General features: G+C 30.0%; 2 protein-coding genes across 2 annotated transcripts; both read right to left on the minus strand.

Annotated features, from left to right (window-relative positions):
* Positions 1 to 378: 378 nt before the first annotated feature.
* Positions 379 to 8767, minus strand: LOC100820275 (uncharacterized). Its single transcript, XM_041014665.1, has 6 exons — positions 8703 to 8767; positions 8566 to 8622; positions 8169 to 8304; positions 1028 to 1882; positions 784 to 930; positions 379 to 603 (listed from the first exon to the last, which is right to left on the minus strand). Exons 1-6 carry the CDS (start codon positions 8765 to 8767, stop codon positions 379 to 381), a joined length of 1485 nt encoding a protein of 494 aa, XP_040870599.1.
* A 3344-nt stretch (positions 8768 to 12111) lies between these two features.
* Positions 12112 to 13609, minus strand: LOC106794488 (uncharacterized). Its single transcript, XM_014761769.3, has 3 exons — positions 12761 to 13609; positions 12517 to 12663; positions 12112 to 12336 (listed from the first exon to the last, which is right to left on the minus strand). Exons 1-3 carry the CDS (start codon positions 13607 to 13609, stop codon positions 12112 to 12114), a joined length of 1221 nt encoding a protein of 406 aa, XP_014617255.2.
* Positions 13610 to 23412: the final 9803 nt, after the last annotated feature.

Raw genomic sequence — 23412 nt, forward strand, 5'->3', positions numbered from 1 at the left:
TATAATTATAAGTATAAAAGGACAACTAATTAAAAAATATATGTTATTTAGAAATACCTAAAGAATTAGTTTGTGGGTTCAATTTGAAATGTGTTCATAAAAAAAGCATGTTTAGAGCAAAATGCATAATACTCCTTTAAACAATCGGGCATTTGAATATCAATTGAAAGGAAAAAAATTATGTCATCTCTATTGTCTTTTGTTCATTCCTCTTGTATGCACCATACGATGGAATATAAAAAGAAAAGAAAAAGAACTCCATATTGAGATATGGACAAAAGGAGTGTTGATGTTTATGTTGTCATGAACCAACTATCACAAAATAAAATAAAGCACTAAGTGAAGGGACATGAATAATTTAAAATTACATTTTTAATATCATTGTGGTAGTTCCTCTGCCAAATAGATGTAGAAATGTCCCATAGCTCCAGTATGAAACTCATTTTTATATCTAGATTCTAGAGTCAAAATTTCACCATCATGAATCTTGATTGAACCCGGTTGTGGATAACAAACAGACATTCCAATGAGATAACCTTTCTCATTTCCAGCCTCTTTTCCTGTTCCATATTTTGGTGTTGATGTACATAAAGTCCTTCCATCCTAAATGGTAGGAGAACATAAATTTTAGAGTTGAAGATGCATTGTTATATATGACCTTTTACAATGATATGGAATTAGAAAATTTATTGAATAAAAAGTCATTCACAAAAAGTTTCACAAGATTAATACGTAACTAATAACAAATGGTTTATAAGAATGGCGAAAAATATTGTTCATCACCTGTCCATATAAAGTTGCATTTACAACACCTGAATGCATATGAGCAGTGCCATAAATTAGATAACCTCCTTTTTCCATTGGGATGTTTGCTTTTTGGACATGAGGAGAATCACCACCACCACCAGTTGCTGGAATGGTATACTCTGCCTACAAGGAATTAAGATTTACTTTTGTTCACTCACTCTAATAAGATTGAAAAGTATATTGTTTTATCATAAAGTACTGTCTTGAAAAACTTATCTACCAGACAATCATGAAGTATTTTGGAACCATTTGACCTCACTTTGTCGGTGGAATCAAGTATGTAAACCTTAACTGGTATTTGGTATATGTTCCAATCAACCCAACTAATTTTGTATCTTAAGGAAACCATTCTCCTTGAACCTTGAAAACCCTCTATTTGCTTGCATTGTAAGTTGTCCTGACAACAAAATAGACCTCCTTTATAATTTGTAGTCAATTTTTGGTTATGTATATCCCTTGTGACATTATAAAAGTCCTTCGGGAGATTCATCTGGTCACATCTACATTGAGTGCAAGCTTTCTTATCTTGTGCACCACGTGTATCAATGACCATGATGTTGAGCAACCATTTCTCCTCATATCCATTTTTAATTTTTGTTGGGTTACCTTGTTCTATAGCAAAAGGATCAGGAATTTTTGAGGTTGTTCCTCGTGATTCTACTCCAAATCCCCAATAATGTGGAAGAATGCCACCATTACATGTGCCTTCGTTTCTTTGGAAAAAAGCATCCTCAGGACGACGAAGCTTAGGATTAGGTGACATTGTAATATTTTGGTGGTACTTTATTGCAAACCAATGATGAAGGTAAGTTTCATACGAAGGTATAGAGTTCCCTTCTTGGTCAACTAGTTCCGCATAAAAACTCTTAATTCCAACATGACCTTTTGGAAACTTTATATTCTCAAATGTTTTTGTTGCAATTGATCCGGGTCCCATTTCAAAACTCCCAGTTACAAAAATAGCTGTCTTAATATGATTTTTAGGCTTTTGATATAGTGAATATGATGCACTTGGTAGCAACAATAGTATTGAGAATGAAAGTATCATTGCATTAGAGATAAACTCCATGTTAACCTAAACATAAACAAGTAGTGTCACAAAATTAGTAATGAATTGTCTATGATGTTATTCTTTTAAGGTAAGCTCAATTAGATATAATTCAAACACATGATTAAAAGATTAGGTAGATTGATAAGTAAGTTTGAAAAAAAACTATATTGCTTACCATATGAGAAGAAGACAAAGGATTGATCATGATGAAGATTTGGTCTTTGTTGAAAATTAAAGCAATTGTTTAGATAAATTGGTGTACATACGATGGTCTTGTTTGGTGCTTTTATAATAGAAGATTTTGTAGCAATATAACTGGCATAACTAAATGTAGATTTAATACACACGTAAAATGTTTATTTCCATTTGTCGCTAAAGCATGTGTTTGCAATCTACAGGTAATGGTTTGAACAAAATTTATTAATAAATGTTAGTGACTTTTATGAAACTACAAATCATTAAGCAACTGTTTAGATCTATTTATGGGTACAATAATTGGTGTCAATTGATACTTTATGTAAGAATTAGTTTCTATAATAATTTCAATCCCTCTTCATGGTAAACTTTTGTTTTAGTTTTCTGTTTCGTTTAATTATAAATCCAAAGGGGGGGGGGGGGGGAATGCGTATGCATTACTTATTAACCAACAAATAAAACTCCTTTAAAGCACGTCATTAGTTATCTCAATATATTATGCAATGTCTTTTTAATGCCAAATAAAATTTAAAATACTTTTTGTTTTTATGATATGATTTACAAAATCAACATGTTAGGATTGTCTCTTTTAAAGAATGAAACAAAATAAATGTCCTTCTTCATATGCATACAAGTTTGCTTCCACGTTCAATCAAATATTATTGGTGATTACTTTTCTATTTATTTTTTCAAAAGAAATAGAAAATACACATCTAACATTGAAAAATATTTTATTCATTAAAATTTTCACTAACATATCTACTTGTAAGAATACATAATTTGGAAAATGAGATTCTCACTCTCCCCATTTTCTCTATTAGATATTTTCAATATTTCAACTCTTTTTCTTTTCAATATCTTTATCTCTAAATTGAATTTCAATATTAAATTTTCAATAATTACAAGTATTCTTATATTGCAATTTAAATCCCAAACTTAACCCATATAATTAAATATGTTTATTACAATTTTCTGATTACAATATAACTTATACTAGAAAATATTTACTTGTTTTAAATTTTAATTATACATAAATAAGCATTTATGTTATATAATATTGGAGCTAGATTCCTAATTTTGAATTAAACAATAACCCTAATTTAGTTAATTTGAAATTTCAAAATATGTTTATTAAATAACAATTAAAATTTACTAAAATAATTTATAATATATTTTTACCATGAGCACTTAGATTTTTGTGATAAAAAATTGTGACATCCTTTAACATGAAAATTTTTGTGTGTTATTATTGATATTATTATAATTAATCTCACCGTTTCAAAATAGTAGTCTTTTTAGGTTCATTTTTTCAAAATAGTAATTCTTTTGACTTTATAGAGCTATTTTTTTTATAATACTCTTATATCTAGTTAAGAAGATTAATAAATACTTGCCTTAAAAAAAACACATTTGTCATAAAAATATGTTGGTCGAGGCCTAAAGGATAGAATATATTTGTTATTGGTAGATAGTGAGACAATTAATGTCAATAGTAGTTGAAAAACTAAGGATATTTTTGTCTAAATTTTTATAATTGAATGTTTTCTAATATGTATGCATGAGTTGAAAAGACTATTATTTTAAAATAGAGGGAGTGTATATTATATTATATAAAGTATATTTCTCAAAAATAATTATGTATTTGATGATACAATTCCTAAACTTAATGAAAATATTTTTTCCAACGAATATTATAGTCCCTCCATCCCCTTTTTTAAGAGATTATTTAGATATTTCCTTATTCATTTTCATATGACTCTGTTCTAATTGGTCGTTGCATGAATTATATTTTATCAAAATAACCTTAATTATTTTAGTGCATGTATCATAAATGCTACCAGTTGTCTCTTTCTCTCTCTTATGATTGAAAAAAGAAAGAGTTTAATTTTAAGAATTAAAAGACCACTACTAATATTCTCTCTCCATATACATTAATTATTTAAGGGTTTCTTAAAAATAATGTTACAATTACAGACAAATTTATTGCTTAAAATTAAATTAACCAACTTTCTTAAAATGCATAAAATAGTTAATGTTTTATAATTAGTATGATTACCGTGTAATGTAACATTGTGATTTTTCTAATTCATGATAAAGTGATTGAAAATAATTATAAGAGCCAGTTTAATTTAATTTTAAAAAATAATTAATAAATATGTGAAATTTTTGTGTGTAAGATTCAATAGAAAATTTTATTAGAAACAAAATTGAGTTATACACTACCAGTTTAAGAATACACAACAGTGAGAACCATTAAAAAGAAGAAAAAATGATTAGCCCTTGTTTTACGGACAAAGAAAAAACACAGAAAATGTGGCATTTGCTACATTCAATTTCATTCACTTGATTTTATAATAAATGTGTTACAAGAGGTGTTCTATGCAAATAGATGTAATAAAAATATTATAACTTTATTGCTTAGAGTCAAAAATTAGATGGTGCAATAAAAGAGATGCCACCATGCAACATGTGTACAATTGTTGGATGTTGTCATGATAGTCCATGTGCAATGTGGAGCAACTTGCAAGGGAGGTGCAGGTGTAAATGTTTTAAGCAATGATAGATTTCTTATGTAGAAGTAAACTATATACATATATATATATATATATATATATATGTATATATATATATATATATATATATATATATATATATATATATATATATATATATGTCTGTCTCTGTGTGTGTGTGTGTGTACTTATTCTTCTATTATTCTGTTATGTACGGGAAGTCCGCAGTACCTCTTCTCCTTCATATTTCTTCTTCTTTCACTTCTCAAAACACATACACTTCCAATTTCATAATTATAAGTTCAAGGAGTATTCAAAAGCTAAAAACATGTAATTCTTTTCTTCGCTTGATCTATACTATTGGCAAGTTATTCTTAATCTTTCTCTTCCCTTTCCCTTATCAAATCTGGACATTTTTCTATCTCCTGACCATTTCTATTTTCTATGTTGTTCATGGGAATGATTTTTTGTTAAACTAATGATGATTTGTTCAAGACCCTGTCCAAAGTGATAAATTTCTTCACCTATCACTCATCTAAACCTCTATCTTTTAGCATCTCTTTGAGGTAAGGGAGCTGACTCTTTGTTTGTCTCCTTTACATTGGTTGCTTAGTATAAATAGGAAAATATTGAGTGTTGTTGTTTTGGTGATAGAAGATATGATCTTAATATGTTTTCACAAGGAAAAAGAGAAAAAGAAAATGCATACGGGAGTTGGTGAGATCATTATGCGCATAGGGAAAAAAATTAGCGTGAAGTTTGGATCTTATGATAACCGAAATGGAAGCTAAGCTATATAAGTCTATACATGCTTATTGTTTTTACATGTTAAAGTAGAAAGATTATTATAGATATATATTATGCCTATTCTTGCAAACTTATAAAGTACCAACCATGAATGATTTGAGATTTTGATATCATTGTATAAGGAGTAGAATTGTGAACCATATAGGGACTGTTTGAGTCCCATTTAATGGGTTCAAAACAAATAATGAAGTTAGAAGTAATAAAATACTCAACTTTCCATAGGTAGATACAAAAAAAGAAATTAAACTAAGAACTCAAGTTTAGATATTATGATAAAGAAAAAGAATTTAAACTGAGAACTTAAGTTTAGATATTAAGGTAATTATTTGAATGAATTATAAACGATATAAAAATAATAATAAATAAATAAATAAATTGTCTAAAAACCTATTCTTAAAGAGTGTGCAACCGTTACACAACATCACTCTACCTTAGGCACTATAAGAAGAAAAAGTAAAAGAAAATTGAATTTTTTTCTCTCTAAATAGAATGATGATAATTACCATTAAATAATAAGTTTAACGATTGGAAAAACAGGAATCGTGCTCAAAATAGATTGGCATATTCTTTAAAGTTTAAAACGTTTCCTTTTATGATAGCTCTTTTTTAGTGACTATATAGCAAAAAGGAGAACTTTGTAAGTAAGAATAGTCCTAATAAAATCTAGAGAAAGTGACTGCATATGTTATAGGAAAAAAAAGGAAAAGAAATTATTATTCACAAAGATGTGAATTATGTATTTAAAATATTCTAGTATAGTCTACAATAGGCTTTAAAAAAATGGCGAAGTAATTTAATTTAATTATCATTTTTAAGTTTCCTTTTAATGGAATTTGCTAATATTTATTTAATAAATCCATTAGTAGATTATTTGACATTTTAAATTCTTAAGCAACGTAGATAATATTATAATTTTAGGATTTAATATCCTTGATGAATAAGATAATAATTAGTAGCTGTCTCTTAGACAAAAACATATTAGCATATATTGTTCAACATTATTAGTAGTGTAAAAAATGTGAGACAAATAGTTATTGAAAAATCCTAAAGGATTTTCGTTTTTCAAGGCCTTGAGAATAAGGTGATAATTTTGCTTAGTATTCCGTGGAGAGGCCCAACCCATGAGAGGTGGCTGGCATACCTTTGAATATGTCTAATCCACATAAGGGAAATCGAAGCAATGGCATTAAATATATTATTGAGTAGCATGTGTGAGTTGTCGAGGAACGCCTACGAAGCATTGGGAAGGCTAGTGGTGGTACCATTGGTATCCTTGAGGATTTACATATGTGTGAATCCACATCAAGCCGGAGCTATTACAAACTCCATGTTGTGGTGGTGACCCCCACATACATATTTCCTAACGATGCCCCAATTACTCTGAGATCATATCTAGTGTCACCCCAATGGTTTTTCTTTGACATGTTTCATTTTGCGGATTTGCCGTGTTGTTGCTGCTGCACCATGCTTAAGAGACACGTCAAACGGATTCATCCACATGTTGGAGATCTCCATGGAGTTGAGTCTACTTATATGGCATAACTATTATTGTAGAAGTATATGTTTTATAAACTTGTCTATTGTCTTTATTGAATATTAAGGTTTCATATTTTAGATGTTTGAATTATTAAGTGTAGGTTTTCATAATTTTATGAGCTTACCCACTACTAGAAAATAGGATTTTAACATCGATTATTTAGGACTTTCAACATCGGGTATCAACCGATGTTGAAAGTACCAATGTTGAAAGTAATATCGTTAACATTGGTTTTCCAAAACCGATGTTGAGATAAAAATGACAACATTGTTTTTTCATATAATTGATGTTATATAGTAAGAATTATAAAAAAAAAAAGTCAAATATCTTCATATTAACATTGGTTTTTTTACCAAACCTGGTGTCAACTTATACATATAATATCGGTTTTTGCAAAAATCAATGTTGTATTTGTATATTAACATCAGTTTTCGTAAAAACGATTTTGGTTGTCATCCAACAACATCGGTTTTTACTAAAAATCGATGTTGTTTTCTAATAACCAACATCGACTTTTGGTAAAAATTGATGTTGTATGTTCAACAATAACATCGATTTTGTAGAAACTGATGTTGTGAGTGCATGTTAACATCGGTTTTTGGGAAAATTGATGTTGTTTGTAAACATCAACGTCGGTTTTTAGTAAAAATCGTTGTTGTTTTTTAGATTTTTCAATGTGTTTACTGTTTTTTAAGTTACCTCAAATTAACCTGCAAATTAAAAAGCAGAACCACAGCAGATAATTTTTAGTCTGTTTTCAAACAATTTTTAGCATAAATTCCTTAAAAATTGAATATTTACTATGAATTAAAAAATATTTAATGTGCATATAACATGAATTGTAAAAAATGTATATAAGTACACTACAATTGCAAAACCACATACACACTAATTGTTTCATTTTTAACTTTCAAATAGTAGCTTGCCTGTTGGATGCGAAGCGCCTCCAATCTCTTTGGTTTCAATGGTGTAGCATAATTGAAATATGACATGATATAATAAACATAAGTTAATAATATATAATACCAATTATAAAAAAATGAAATATGTTTGAATTAAGCAATTATCGTTTTCCAGTTATTCTTGAAACTTCCGAAGATTATAGTTGACATCCGATGCATGACGTAATACCCGCACGCAGTACTTCCTTTTTGTCTATTACACTAAATACATTACGAAATTTAGATATTCAATGTTAATTTCAAATTAGTCTACACAGTATTAAAATATAACTAGATGCATTGTTTAAATGACTTACTTTAACAACAATCCACCTAGCAGTAGCCTTGGATTTACATTGTGGAGTATCGTCAAAACCAGATGACAACATTTTCCTTTGTGCTGACATGAGTAGTTGAACGACCATCCTCAGGCTCAGGAGGTAGTGCGAGTACCTGTGATTGCATTTACGATTGAAACTGGGATTGCATCTGGGTAAAGGACAACATTACTTGTCGAGTCACTTTTTCTGTGATCCACTCCTCCAGCTGGTCCCTGATTTTTTGCCTCAACTGCTCCATGTCTTTCGGAGACATGGACGAAGACGTGTGGGAGGTCCTTGGAGCCGGTCCAAAGTATTGTTCGATCGTGACATCGGCTCCAGCAGCACGCACACGACCAGGGTGTTCTGGTCGGCCAATGACAATAGTCAATACATCTTAACGACCATGGGCGACAATGGAATCCTGTGAAGCCTCCTCCTCCATGGAATCCTATAAGGAACACATTTATTTGTTTACTCAATCAAACAATAAACATAAATAATTGCAATTGACAATTGAAAGTGACTTACAATCTTGTTGCAATTTCCTTTGCCGCCTCAAACATCATTTGATCAGTTTTCTTGGTGTAAGTCATTTTCCACTTCACGTGTTGTCTGATGGAAGATGGCACATTGGTTACTTCCTAACCTGTATTTTTATACTAAAACTTGCACTTAGTTTAAAATTTTATAAATTTCAGTAGTTATGTATTTACTAATTTTTATTTCCATATATCATGAAATTCTATTGACAATTGCCTTTATGAAATGCAGAAAATTTACATCTTTTTTTGAATAAATTAATAAAGTATTTTTGAATCTTTCTATAGACATTGTTAAGTGGACTTGCAGTGATAGTCAATTAATACAAATGGACACAAATTGAAAGGAGTGTTGGGATTGGTGACAGAAAATTCAGCTAAAGATGAAAATTGGCTAATAAACTTAATTAAGTGCTAATCAAAATATTGTTAACTTAATGACTCTCTGATATTAATTTATGACATCTTGAAATAATTTAGTACAACTCAATTTTTTTAAAACTCTAAAAAGCTTCCTTGATTGTGCATTTTGAAATTGAATTTAAATAATATTATTTAATCAACGACGTTTAAACTAATTAAATTTTTGAAGGATCTTTGTTATAACTAATGACGACTAACTATCATTATTCTTGCTAATTTCTTGACTTTTATTTTTCACTTTTGTAGTATATTCTTATATTATCAAATCATAAGTCTAGATAAATTTCGATGGAATTTTCAATTGAAACTCCTAAAAAAATAACATTTATTTAATTATGTTTTACTAGAATAAATTTAATTTTCACTTGAAATATGTGTAAACATGTGTGTGTACATACATAAAATCAACTCCTATTACTAAATTGATTGTGAGGACATGAATTTTCCTTATTATATCAAAATGTTTTTTGTAGGAAAATTTCATATATTATGTGTTTCTAAATTCAAATATCCTTTTTAAAAATGTTTTGGGATTTTCTAAAGGATCTATTCCTTTTTCTTATCTTGGTGTGCCCCTCTTTTAAGCTCCTGGAAGGGTTCTTTACTCTTCTTTATGGGAAGAGTACGATTGATTAAAACAGTTGTGTAGAGTAGGTTGTTATATAGTTTTCACATTTACTCTTGGCCTATAGCTAGATTGAAGATGCTTGATATGTGGCTTCAAAATTTCATTTGTATTGGTGATATTGACGAGAGAAAATTATTCACAGTATCCTAAAAAAAAAGGTGATCTCCTTTAGAGATGGGTGGCCTTTGAATTAGATCACTAAAGTTAATCAATAAGGTTGCAATTATGAAGCTAATTTGGTCTTTAGCCACTTCAGATGAGCCTTGGGCATTTTGTGCTATTCTAGATTTCTTAAGGTTGGTACTCATGGGGAATCCTATATCTTCTCTTCTATTTGGACAAGGATCAAGGATTTTTTTTGGATTGTTATGGAACATTCGGTTTGGTTAGTTGGAGATCTTATTAACATCTACTTCTGGCTAGATAATTGGCTTGATGAACCGACAACGATCACTCTAAATATCCTAGAGTTGACTCGAAACTCATTCCAGCCCATGGTGAAGGGTTTAAATAGGAATAAATGTTGGGTGCTTCCTCAAGAGTTCACACTATCTTTTCCTAGCTAGCGGAAGACATTAAATTTGTTATTATTCCTTTAGAGGAGATCATAGATAAACCCATTTGGATCCCCTCAAATTTAGGAAACATGACTTTTAAAGGAGTGTTTTCTTTCTTCCAAACTAACTTGTAGTCATTATCATGGCATAAGATCTTACGGAGAAAAGGAATCTCGCCATCAAAATCCTTTTTGTTTTGGAGATGGATTCATGATTGTTCACCTACAGATGATAATTTGAACGTAGGGTTTTTTTTCTTTTGCCTCTATTTGTTCTCATTGTGGAGCTAGTGTTGATAATGCAAAACAACTATTTCAGGAATGTCCCTTAGCAATGAAGCTTTAGAACTAGCTTAGTCACTTATTGCAATGTAGCAAGTCTTTTTCTTCCGCTATGGACCTGTATCATACTTGCTGCAATTCAATTAGCTCATAGGTCAAGGATGTGCACATTTCTTTAGTTGTACACATCATTTAGATTATTTGGTATAATAGGAACCAAGCTAGGTTTGAAAGTGGCCCTTTTCAGTATGAGCACATTGTCCATAAAGTTATGTCTACTGCCTTAATCTCAGGCAACTACTCAAATGGGATGGATTAAGTGCAACATTGATGGTGCAACAAATAGTTGTCTGGGGCCTTCAGCTAGTGGGGGAATTTTTCGTAATTCTAGGGGTGCTTTTTTGGGTTGTTTCTCTCACTCTTTGGATATTTCAATTGCCTTTCATGCTGAGTTGCAAGTTGGATTTTTAGCTATTGAAATAGCACAAGGCAAAGGTCCGGATCAATTATGGTTGAAAGGTGACTCATTGTCATTGGCACAAATTTTCAAATCTCATCTCCTGGTGCCGTGGAAGTTTCAAAATAAATGGATTAATTGTTTGTCATATACTAAGTGAATATCTTTCCATAGCTCCCATATTTGTGTGAACGAAATTATTGTACGGATAGATAGCGAATCGTGGTTTACATGCACAAGGTATCATATGGTGGGATATAGTCCAAAGCTTTTATTGTCGATACTTCTGTTCGAGATAAGTTGAATATGCCTAATTACAGGTTTTGTTATTTTTTTTTATTTGCATGGATTTGGTTTTATGTCCTCCTATGTTTGTTGTTATTTCCTTTTTTGATGAACAAATTTGGTTTGCGGGCATATGATTGATTGCCCCTATGTTGCCGACATAATTGGAATGATAGGGTTTTATCATGATACTTTTGCAATCCTTTGCTTTAAAAAAATCCTCTTTTAAATTGATTTTTGAATATGATAATAAAATTATGTATTTATATTCTTTATATATTGTCATTGTCATCATCTTTATTATGCTCCTAATGACCTATAATGTTGAGCTTTTCTAGTTAAAAAGTAAGAGAAAATGTTCAAGCATATAACCAAATGTATGACAAAATTATAATTATAAGTATAAAAGGACAACTAATTAAAAAATATATGTTATTTAGAAATACCTAAAGAATTAGTTTGTGGGTTCAATTTGAAATGTGTTCATAAAAAAAGCATGTTTAGAGAAAAATGCATAATACTCCTTTAAACAATCGGGCATTTGAATATCAATTGAAAGGAAAAAAATTATGTCATCTCTATTGTCTTTTGTTCATTCCTCTTGTATGCACCATACGATGGAATATAAAAAGAAAAGAAAAAGAACTCCATATTGAGATATGGACAAAAGGAGTGTTGATGTTTATGTTGTCATGAACCAACTATCACAAAATAAAATAAAGCACTAAGTGAAGGGACATGAATAATTTAAAATTACATTTTTAATATCATTGTGGTAGTTCCTCTGCCAAATAGATGTAGAAATGTCCCATAGCTCCAGTACGAAACTCATTTTTATATCTAGATTCTAGAGTCAAAATTTCACCATCATGAATCTTGATTGAACCCGGTTGTGGATAACAAACAGACATTCCAATGAGATAACCTTTCTCATTTCCAGCCTCTTTTCCTGTTCCATATTTTGGTGTTGATGTACATAAAGTCCTTCCATCCTAAATGGTAGGAGAACATAAATTTTAGAGTTGAAGATGCATTGTTATATATGACCTTTTACAATGATATGGAATTAGAAAATTTATTGAATAAAAAGTCATTCACAAAAAGTTTCACAAGATTAATACGTAACTAATAACAAATGGTTTATAAGAATGGCGAAAAATATTGTTCATCACCTGTCCATATAAAGTTGCATTTACAACACCTGAATGCATATGAGCAGTGCCATAAATTAGATAACCTCCTTTTTCCATTGGGATGTTTGCTTTTTGGACATGAGGAGAATCACCACCACCACCAGTTGCTGGAATGGTATACTCTGCCTGCAAGGAATTAAGATTTACTTTTGTTCACTCACTCTAATAAGATTGAAAAGTATATTGTTTTATCATAAAGTACTGTCTTGAAAAACTTATCTACCAGACAATCATGAAGTATTTTGGAACCATTTGACCTCACTTTGTCGGTGGAATCAAGTATGTAAACCTTAACTGGTATTTGGTATATGTTCCAATCAACCCAACTAATTTTGTATCTTAAGGAAACCATTCTCCTTGAACCTTGAAAACCCTCTATTTGCTTGCATTGTAAGTTGTCCTGACAACAAAATAGACCTCCTTTATAATTTGTAGTCAATTTTTGGTTATGTATATCCCTTGTGACATTATAAAAGTCCTTCGGGAGATTCATCTGGTCACATCTACATTGAGTGCAAGCTTTCTTATCTTGTGCACCACGTGTATCAATGACCATGATGTTGAGCAACCATTTCTCCTCATATCCATTTTTAATTTTTGTTGGGTTACCTTGTTCTATAGCAAAAGGATCAGGAATTTTTGAGGTTGTTCCTCGTGATTCTACTCCAAATCCCCAATAATGTGGAAGAATGCCACCATTACATGTGCCTTCGTTTCTTTGGAAAAAAGCATCCTCAGGACGACGAAGCTTAGGATTAGGTGACATGGTAATATTTTGGTGGTACTTTATTGCAAACCAATGATGAAGGTAAGTTTCATACGAAGGTATAGAGTTCCCTTCTTGGTCAACTAGTTCCGCATCAAAACTCTTAATTCCAACATGACCTTTTGGAAACTTTATATTCTCAAATGTTTTTGTTGCAATTGATCCGGGTCCCATTTCAAAACTCCCAGTTACAAAAATAGCTGTCTTAATATGATTTTCAGGCTTTTGATATAGTGAATATGATGCACTTGGTAGCAACAATAGTATTGAGAATGAAAGTATCATTGCATTAGAGATAAACTCCATGTTAACCTGAACATAAACAAGTAGTGTCACAAAATTAGTAATGAATTGTCTATGATGTTATTCTTTTAAGGTAAGCTCAATTAGATATAATTCAAACACATGATTAAAAGATTAGGTAGATTGATAAGTAAGTTTGAAAAAAAACTATATTGCTTACCATATGAGAAGAAGACAAAGGATTGATCATGATGAAGATTTGGTCTTTGTTGAAAATTAAAGCAATTGTTTAGATAAATTGGTGTACATACGATGGTCTTGTTTGGTGCTTTTATAATAGAAGATTTTGTAGCAATATAACTGGCATAACTAAATGTAGATTTAATACACACGTAAAATGTTTATTTCCATTTGTCGCTAAAGCATGTGTTTGCAATCTACAGGTAATGGTTTGAACAAAATTTATTAATAAATGTTAGTGACTTTTATGAAACTACAAATCATTAAGCAACTGTTTAGATCTATTTATGGGTACAATAATTGGTGTCAATTGATACTTTATGTAAGAATTAGTTTCTATAATAATTTCAATCCCTCTTCATGGTAAACTTTTGTTTTAGTTTTCTGTTTCGTTTAATTATAAATCCAAAGGGGGGGGGGGAATGCGTATACATTACTTATTAACCAACAAATAAAACTCCTTTAAAGCACGTCATTAGTTATCTCAATATATTATGCAATGTCTTTTTAATGCCAAATAAAATTTAAAATACTTTTTGTTTTTATGATATGATCTACAAAATCAACATGTTAGGATTGTCTCTTTTAAAGAATGAAACAAAATAAATGTGCTTCTTCATATGAATACAAGTTTGCTTCCACGTTCAATCAAATATTATTGGTGATTACTTTTCTTTTTTTTTTTCAAAAGAAATAGAAAATACACATCTAACATTGAAAAATATTTTATTCATTAAAATTTTCACTAACATATCTACTTGTAAGAATACATAATTTGGAAAATGAGATTCTCACTCTCCCCATTTTCTCTATTAGATATTCTCAATATTTCAGCTCTTTTTCTTTTCAATATCTTTATCTCTAAATTGAATTTTCAATATTAAATTTTCAATAATTACAAGTAATCTTATATTGCAATTTAAATCCCAAACTTAACCCATATAATTAAATATGTTTATTGCAATTTTCTGATTACAATATAACTTATATTAGAAAATATTTACTTGTTTTAAATTTTAATTATACATAAATAAGCATTTATGTTATATAATATTGGAGCTAGATTCCTAATTTTGAATTAAACAATAACCCTAATTTAATTAATTTGAAATTTCAAAATATGTTTATTAAATAACAATAAAAATTTACTAAAATAATTTATAATATAGTTTTACCATGAGCACTTAGATTTTTGTGATAAAAAATTGTGACATCCTTTAACATGAAAATTTTTGTGTGTTATTATTGATATTATTATAATTAATCTCACCGTTTCAAAATAGTAGTCTTTTTAGGTTCATTTTTTCAAAATAGTAATTCTTTTGACTTTATAGAGCTATTTTTTTTTATAATACTTTATATCTAGTTAAGAAGATTAATAAATACTTGTCTTAAAAAAAACACATTTGTCATAAAAATATGTTGGTCGAGGCCTAAAGGATAGAATATATTTGTTATTGGTAGATAGTGAGACAATTAATGCCAATAGTAGTTGAAAAACTAAGGATATTTTTGTCTAAATTTTTATAATTGAATGTTTTCTAATATGTATGCATGAGTTGAAAAGACTATTATTTTAAAATAGAGGGAGTGTATATTATATTATATAAAGTATATTTCTAAAAAATAAATATGTATTTGATGATACAATTCCTAAACTTAATGAAAATATTTTTTCCAACGAATATTATAGTCCCTCCATCCCCTTTTTTAAGAGATTATTTATATATATCCTTATTCATTTTCATATGACTCTGTTCTAATTGGTCTTGCATGAATTATATTTTATCAAAATAACCTTAATTATTTTAGTGCATGTATCATAAATGCTACCAGTTGTCTCTTTCTCTCTTATGATTGAAAAAAGAAAGAGTTTAATTTTAAGAATTAAAAGACCACTACTAATATTCTCTCTCCATATACATTAATTATTTAAGGGTTTCTTAAAAATAATGTTACAATTACAGACAAATTTATTGCTTAAAATTAAATTAACCAACTTTCTTAAAATACATAAAATAGTTAATGTTTTATAATTAGTATGATTACCGTGTAATGTAACATTGTGATTTTTCTAATTCATGATAAAGTGATTGAAAATAATTATAAGAGCAAGTTTACTTTAATTTTAAAAATAATTAATAATATGTGAAATTTTTGTGTGTAAGATTCAATAGAAATTTATTAGAACAAATTGAGTTATACACTCCCAGTTTAAGAATACACAACAGTGAGAACCATTAAAAAGAAAAAAAAAATGATTAGCCCTTGTTTTACGGACAAAGAAAAAACACAGAAAATGTGGCATTTGCTACATTCAATTTCATTCACTTGATTTTATAATAAATGTGTTACAAGAGGTGTTCTATGCAAATAGATGTAATAAAAATATTATAACTTTATTGCTAAGAGACAAAAATTAGATGGTGCAATAAAAGAGATGCCACCATGCAACATGTGTACAATTGTTGGATGTCGTCATGATAGTCCATGTGCAATGTGGAGCAACTTGCAAGGGAGGTGCATGTATAAATGTTTTAAGCAATGATAGATTTCTTATGTAGAAGTAAACTATATACATACATATACATACATACATATATATATATATATATATATATATATATATATATATATATATATGTATTTAGGCTTATAAATTACTGAAGTACTGAAGCAGAACACATCTCCTTACTTATTCTTCTATTATTCTGTTATGTAGGGTGAAGTCCACAGTACCTCTTCTCCTTCATATTTATTCTTCTTTCACTTCTCAAAATACATACACTTCCAATTTCATAATTATAAGTTCAAGGAGTATTCAAAAGCTAAAAACATGTAATTCTTTTCTTCGCTTGATCTATACTATTGGCAAGTTATTCTTAATATTTCTCTTCCATTTCCCTTATCAAATCTGGACATTTTTCTTTCTCCTAACCATTTCTATTTTCTATGTTGTTCATGGGAATAATTTGTTGTTAAACTAATGATGATTTGTTCAAGACCCTGTCCAAAGTGATAAATTTCTTCACCTATCACTCATCTAAACCTCTATCTTTTAGCATCTCTTTGAGGTAAGGGAGCTGACTCTTTGTTTGTCTCCTTTACATTGGTTGCTTAGTATAAATAGGAAAATATTGAGTGTTGCTGTTTTGGTGATAGAAGATATGATCTTAATATGTTTTTGCAAGGAAAAAGAGAAAAAGAAAATGCATACTGGAGTTGGTGAGATCATTATGCGCATAGGGAAAAAAATTAGCGTGAAGTTTGGATCTTATGATACCCGAAATGGAAGCTAAGCTATATAAGTCTATACATGCTTATTGTTTTTACATGTTAAAGTAGAAAGATTATTATAGATATATATTATGCCTATTCTTGCAAACTTATAAAGTACCAACCATGAATCATTTGAGATTTTGATATCATTGTATGAGGAGTAGAATTGTGAGCCATATAGGGACTGTTTAAGTCCCATTTAATGGGTTCAAAACAAATAATGAAGTTAGAAGGAATAAAATACTTAACTTTCCATAGGTAGATACAAAAAAGAAATTAAACTAAGAACTCAAGTTTAGATATTATGATAAAGAAAAAGAATTTAAACTGAGAACTTAAGTTTAGATATTAAGGTAATTATTTGAATGAATTATAAACGATATAAAAATAATAATAAATAAATTGTCTTAAAACCTATTCTTAAAGAGTGTGCAACCGTTACACAACATCACTCTACCTTAGGCACTATAAGAAGAAAAAGTAAAAGAAAACTGAATTTTTTTCTCTCTAAATAGAATGATGATAATTACCATTAAATAATAAGTTTCACGATTGGAAAAATAGGAATCGTGCTCAAAATAGATTGGCATATTCTTTAAAGTTTAAAACATTTCCTTTTATGATAGCTCTTTTTTAGTGACTATATAGCAAAAAGGAGAACTTTGTAAGTAAGAATAGTCCTAATAAAATCTAGAGAAAGTGATTGCATATGTTATAGGAAAAAAAAGGAAAAGAAATTATTATTCACAAAGATGTGAATTATGTATTTAAAATATTCTAGAATAGTCTACAATAGGCTTTAAATAAATGGCGAAGTAAATTAATTTAATTATCATTTTTAAGTTTCCTTTTAATGGAATTTTCTAATATTTATTTAATAAATCCATTAGTAGATTATTTGACATTTTAAATTCTTAAGCAACGTAGATAATATAATAATTTTAGGATTTAATATCCTTGATGAATAAGATAATAATTAGTAGCTGTCTCTTAGACAAAAACATATTAGCATATATTGTTCAACATTATTAGTAGTGTAAAAAATGTGAGACAAATAGTTATTGAAAAATCCTAAAGGATTTTCGTTTTTCAAGGCCTTGAGAATAAGGTGATAATTTTGCTTAGTATTCCATGGAGAGGCCCAACCCATGAGAGGTGGCTGGCATACCTTTGAATATGTCTAATCCACATAAGGGAAATCTAAGCAATGGCATTAAATATATTATCGAGTAGCATGTGTGAGTTGTCGGGGAACGCCTACGAAGCATTGGGAAGGCTAGTGGTGGTACCATTGGTATCCTTGAGGATTTACAGATGTGTGAATCCACATCAAGCCGGAGCCGTTACAAACTCCGTGTTGTGGTGGTGACCCCCACATACATATTTCCTAACGATGCCCCAATTGCTCTAAGATCATATCTAGTGTCACCCCAATGGTTTTTCTTTGACATGTTTCATTTTGAGGATTCGCCCTGTTGTTGCTGCTGCACCATGCTTAAGAGACACGTCAAACGGATTCGTCCACATGTTGGAGATCTCCATGGAGTTGAGTCTACTTATATGGCATAACTATTATTGTAGAAGTATATGTTTTATAAACTTGTCTATTGTCTTTATTGAATATTAAGGTTTCATATTTTAGATGTATGAATTATTACGTGTAGGTTTTCATAATTTTATGAGCTTACCCACTACTAGAAAATATTATTTTAACATCGATTATTAAGGACTTTGAACATCGGGTATCAACCGATGTTGAAAGTACCAATGTTGAAAGTAATATCGTTAACATCGGTTTTCCAAAACCGATGTTGAGATAAAAATGACAACATTGTTTTTTCATAAAATTGATGTTATATAGTAAGAATTATAACAATAAAAGTCAAATATCTTCATATGACAGTGTTTTTGGGACCAAAACTGGTGTTAACTTATACATATAATATCGGTTTTTGCAAAAATCAATGTTGTATTTGTATATTAACATCGGTTTTCGTAAAAACGATTTTGGTTGTCATCCAACAACATCGGTTTTTACTAAAAATCGATGTTGTTTTCTAATAACCAACATCGGCTTTTGGTAAAAATTGATGTTGTATGTTCAACAATAACATCGATTTTATAGAAACTGATGTTGTGAGTGCATGTTAACATCGGTTTTTGGGAAAACTGATGTTGTTTGTAAACATCAACGTCGATTTTTAGTAAAAATCGTTGTTGTTTTTTAGATTTTTCAATGTGTTTACTATTTTTTAAGTTACCTCAAATTAACCTGCAAATTAAAAAGCAGATCCACAGCAGATAATTTTTAGTCTGTTTTCAAACAATTTTTAGCAGAAATTCCTTAAAAGTTGAATGTTTACTATGAATTAAAAAATATTTAATGTGCATATAACATGAATTGTAAAAAATGTAAATAAGTACACTACAATTGCAAAACCACTTACACACTAATTGTTTCATTTTTAACTTTCAAATAGTAGCTTGCCTGTTGGATGCGAAGCGCCTCCAATCTCTTTGGTTTCAATGGTGTAGCATCATTGAAATATTACATGATATAATAAAACATAAGTTAATAATATATAATACCAATTATAACAAAATGAAATACGTTTGAATTAAGCAATTATCGTTTTCCAATTATTCTTGAAACTTCCTAAGATTATAGTTGACATCCGATGCATGACGTAATACCCGCACGCAGCACTTCCTTTTTGTCTATTACACTAAATACATTATGAAATTTAGATATTCAATGTTAATTTCAAATTAGTCTAAACAGTATTAAAATATAACTAGATGCATTGTTTAAATGACTTACTTTAACAACAATCCACGTAGCAGTAGCCTTGGATTTACTTTGTGGAGTATCGTCAAAACCAGATGACAACATTTTCCTTTGTGCTGACATGAGTAGTTGAACGACCATCCTCAGGCTCAGGAGGTAGTGCAAGTACATGTGATTGCATCTACGATTGAAACTGGGATTACATCTGGCTAAAGGACAACATTACTTGTCGAGTCAATTTTTCTGTGATCCACTCCTCTAGCTGGTCCCTGATTTTTTGCCTCAACTACTCCATGTCTTTCGGAGACATGGACGAAGACGTGTGGGAGGTCCTTGGAGCCGGTCCAAAGTATTGTTTGATCGTGACATCGGCTCCAGCAGCACGCACACGACCAGGGTGTTCTGGTCGGCCAATGACAATAGTCAGTACAATTTAATGTCCATGGGTGACAATGGAATCCTGTGAAGCCTGCTCCTCCATGGAATCCTATAAGGAACACATTTATTTGTTTACTCAATCAAACAATAAACATAAATAATTGCAATTGACAATTGAAAGTGACTTACAATCTTGTTAGCAATTTCCTTTGCCGCCTCAAACATCATTTGATAAGTTTTCTTGGTGTAAGTCATTTTCCACTTCACATGTCGTCTGATGGAAAATGGCACATTGGTCACATGTCGTCTGATGGAAGATGGCACATTTGTTAGCAATTATGTATTTACTAATTTTTATTTCCATATATCATGAAATTCTATTGACAATTGCCTTTATGAAATGCAAAAAATTTACATCTTTTTTCTGAATAAATTAATAAAGTATTTTTAAATCTTTCTATAAACATTGTTAAGTGGACATGCAGTGATAGTCAATTAATACAAATGGACACAAATTGAAAGGAGGGTTGCGGATTGGTGACAGAAAATTCAGCTAAAGTTGAAAATTGGCTAATAAACTTAATTAAGTGCTAATCAAAATATTGTTAACTTAATGACTCCCTGATATTAATTTATGACTTCTTGAAATAATTTAGTACAACTCAATATTTTTAAAACTCTAAAAAAGATTCCTTGATTGTGCATTTTGAAATTGAATTTAAATAATATTATTTTAATCAACGACGTTTAAACTAATTAAATTTTTTAAGGATCTTTGTTATAACTAATGACGACTAACTATCATTATTCTTGCTAATTTCTTGACTTTTATTTTTCACTTTTGTAGTATATTCTTATATTATCAAATCACAAGTCTAGATAAATTTTGATGGAATTTTCAATTGAAACTCCTAAAAAAATAACATTTATTTAATTATTTTTTACGAGAATAAATTTAATTTTCACTTGAAATATGTGTAAATATGTGTGTGTACGTACATAAAATCAACTCCTATTACTAAATTGATTGAGAGGACATGAATTTTCCTTATTATATCAAAATGTTTGTTTGTAGGAAAATTTGATATATTATGTGTTTCTAAATTCAAATATCCTTTTTAAAAATGTTTTGGGATTTTCTAAAGGATCTATTCCTTTTTCTTATCTTGGTGTGCCCCTCTTTTAAGCTCCTGGAAGGGTTCTTTACTCTTCTTTATGGTAAGAGTACGATTGATTAAAACAGTTGTGTAGAGTAGGTTGTTATATAGTTTTCACATTTACTCTTGGCCTATAGCTAGATTGAAGATGCTTGATATGTGGCTTCAAAATATCATTTGTATTGGTGATATTGACGAGAGAAAAATATTCACAGTATCCTAAAAAAAAAAGGTGATCTCCTTTAGAGATGGGTGGCCTTTGAATTAGATCACTAAAGTTAATCAATAAGGTTGCAATTATGAAGCTAATTTGGTCTTTATGCACTTCAGATGAGCCTTGGGCATTTTGTGCTATTCTAGATTTCTTAAGGTTGGTACTCATGGGGAATCCTATATCTTCTCTTCTATTTGGACAAGGATCAAGGATTTTTTTTGGATTGTTATGGAACATTCGGTTTGGTTAGTTGGAGATCTTATTAACATCTACTTCTGGCTAGATAATTGGCTTGATGAACCGACAACGATCACTCTAAATATCCTAGAGTTGACTCGAAACTCATTCCAGCCCATGGTGAAGGGTTTAAATAGGAATAAATGTTGGGTGCTTCCTCAAGAGTTCACACTATCTTTTCCTAGCTAGCGGAAGACATTAAATTTGTTATTATTCCTTTAGAGGAGATCATAGATAAACCCATTTGGATCCCCTCAAATTTAGGAAACATGACTTTTAAAGGAGTGTTTTCTTTCTTCCAAACTAACTTGCAGTCATTATCTTGGCATAAGATCTTACGTAAAAAAGGAATCTCACCATCAAAATCCTTTTTGTTTTGGAGATGGATTCATGATTGTTCATCTACGGATGATAATTTGAACGTAGGGTTTTTTTTTTCTTTTGCCTCTATTTGTTATCACTGTGGAGCTATTGTTGATAATGCAAAACAACTATTTCAGGAATGTCCCTTAGCAATGAAGCTTTGGAACTAGCTTAGTCACTTATTGCAATGTATCATACTTGCTGCAATTCAATTAGCTCATAGGTCAAGGATGTGCACATTTCTTTAGTTGTACACATCATTTAGATTATTTGGTATAATAGGAACCAAGCTAGGTTTGAAAGTGGCCCTTTTCAGTATGAGCACATTGTCCATAAAGTTATGTCTACTGCCTTAATCTCAGGCAACTACTCAAATGGGATGGATTAAGTGCAACATTGATGGTGCAACAAATAGTTGTCTAGGGCCTTCAGCTAGTGGGGGAATTTTTCGTAATTCTAGGGGTGCTTTTTTGGGTTGTTTCTCTCACTCTTTGGATATTTCAATTGCCTTTCATGCTGAGTTGCAAGTTGGATTTTTAGCTATTGAAATAGCACAAGGCAAAGGTCCGGATCAATTATGGTTGAAAGGTGACTCATTGTCATTGGCACAAATTTTCAAATCTCATCTCCTGGTGCCGTGGAAGTTTCAAAATAAATGGATTAATTGTTTGTCATATACTAAGTGAATATCTTTCCATAGCTCCCATATTTGTGTGAACGAAATTATTGTACGGATAGATAGCGAATCGTGGTTTACATGCACAAGGTATCATATGGTGGGATATAGTCCAAAGCTTTTATTGTCGATACTTCTGTTCGAGATAAGTTGAATATGCCTAATTACAGGTTTTGTTATTTTTTTTTATTTGCATGGATTTGGTTTTATGTCCTCCTATGTTTGTTGTTATTTCCTTTTTTGATGAACAAATTTGGTTTGCGGGCATATGATTGATTGCCCCTATGTTGCCGACATAATTGGAATGATAGGGTTTTATCATGATATTTTTGCAATCCTTTGCTTTAAAAAAATCCTCTTTTAAATTGATTTTTGAATATGATAATAAAAATATGTATTTATATTCTTTTAATATATCGTCATTGTCATCATCTTTATTATGCTCCTAATGACCTATAATGTTGAGCTTTTCTAGTTAAAAAGTAAGAGAAAATGTTCAAGCATATAACCAAATGTATGACAAAATTATAATTA

Source organism: Glycine max, chromosome 1, assembly GCF_000004515.6.
Source record: "Glycine max cultivar Williams 82 chromosome 1, Glycine_max_v4.0, whole genome shotgun sequence".
In the NCBI taxonomy this organism is placed as follows: Eukaryota; Viridiplantae; Streptophyta; class Magnoliopsida; order Fabales; family Fabaceae; genus Glycine; species Glycine max.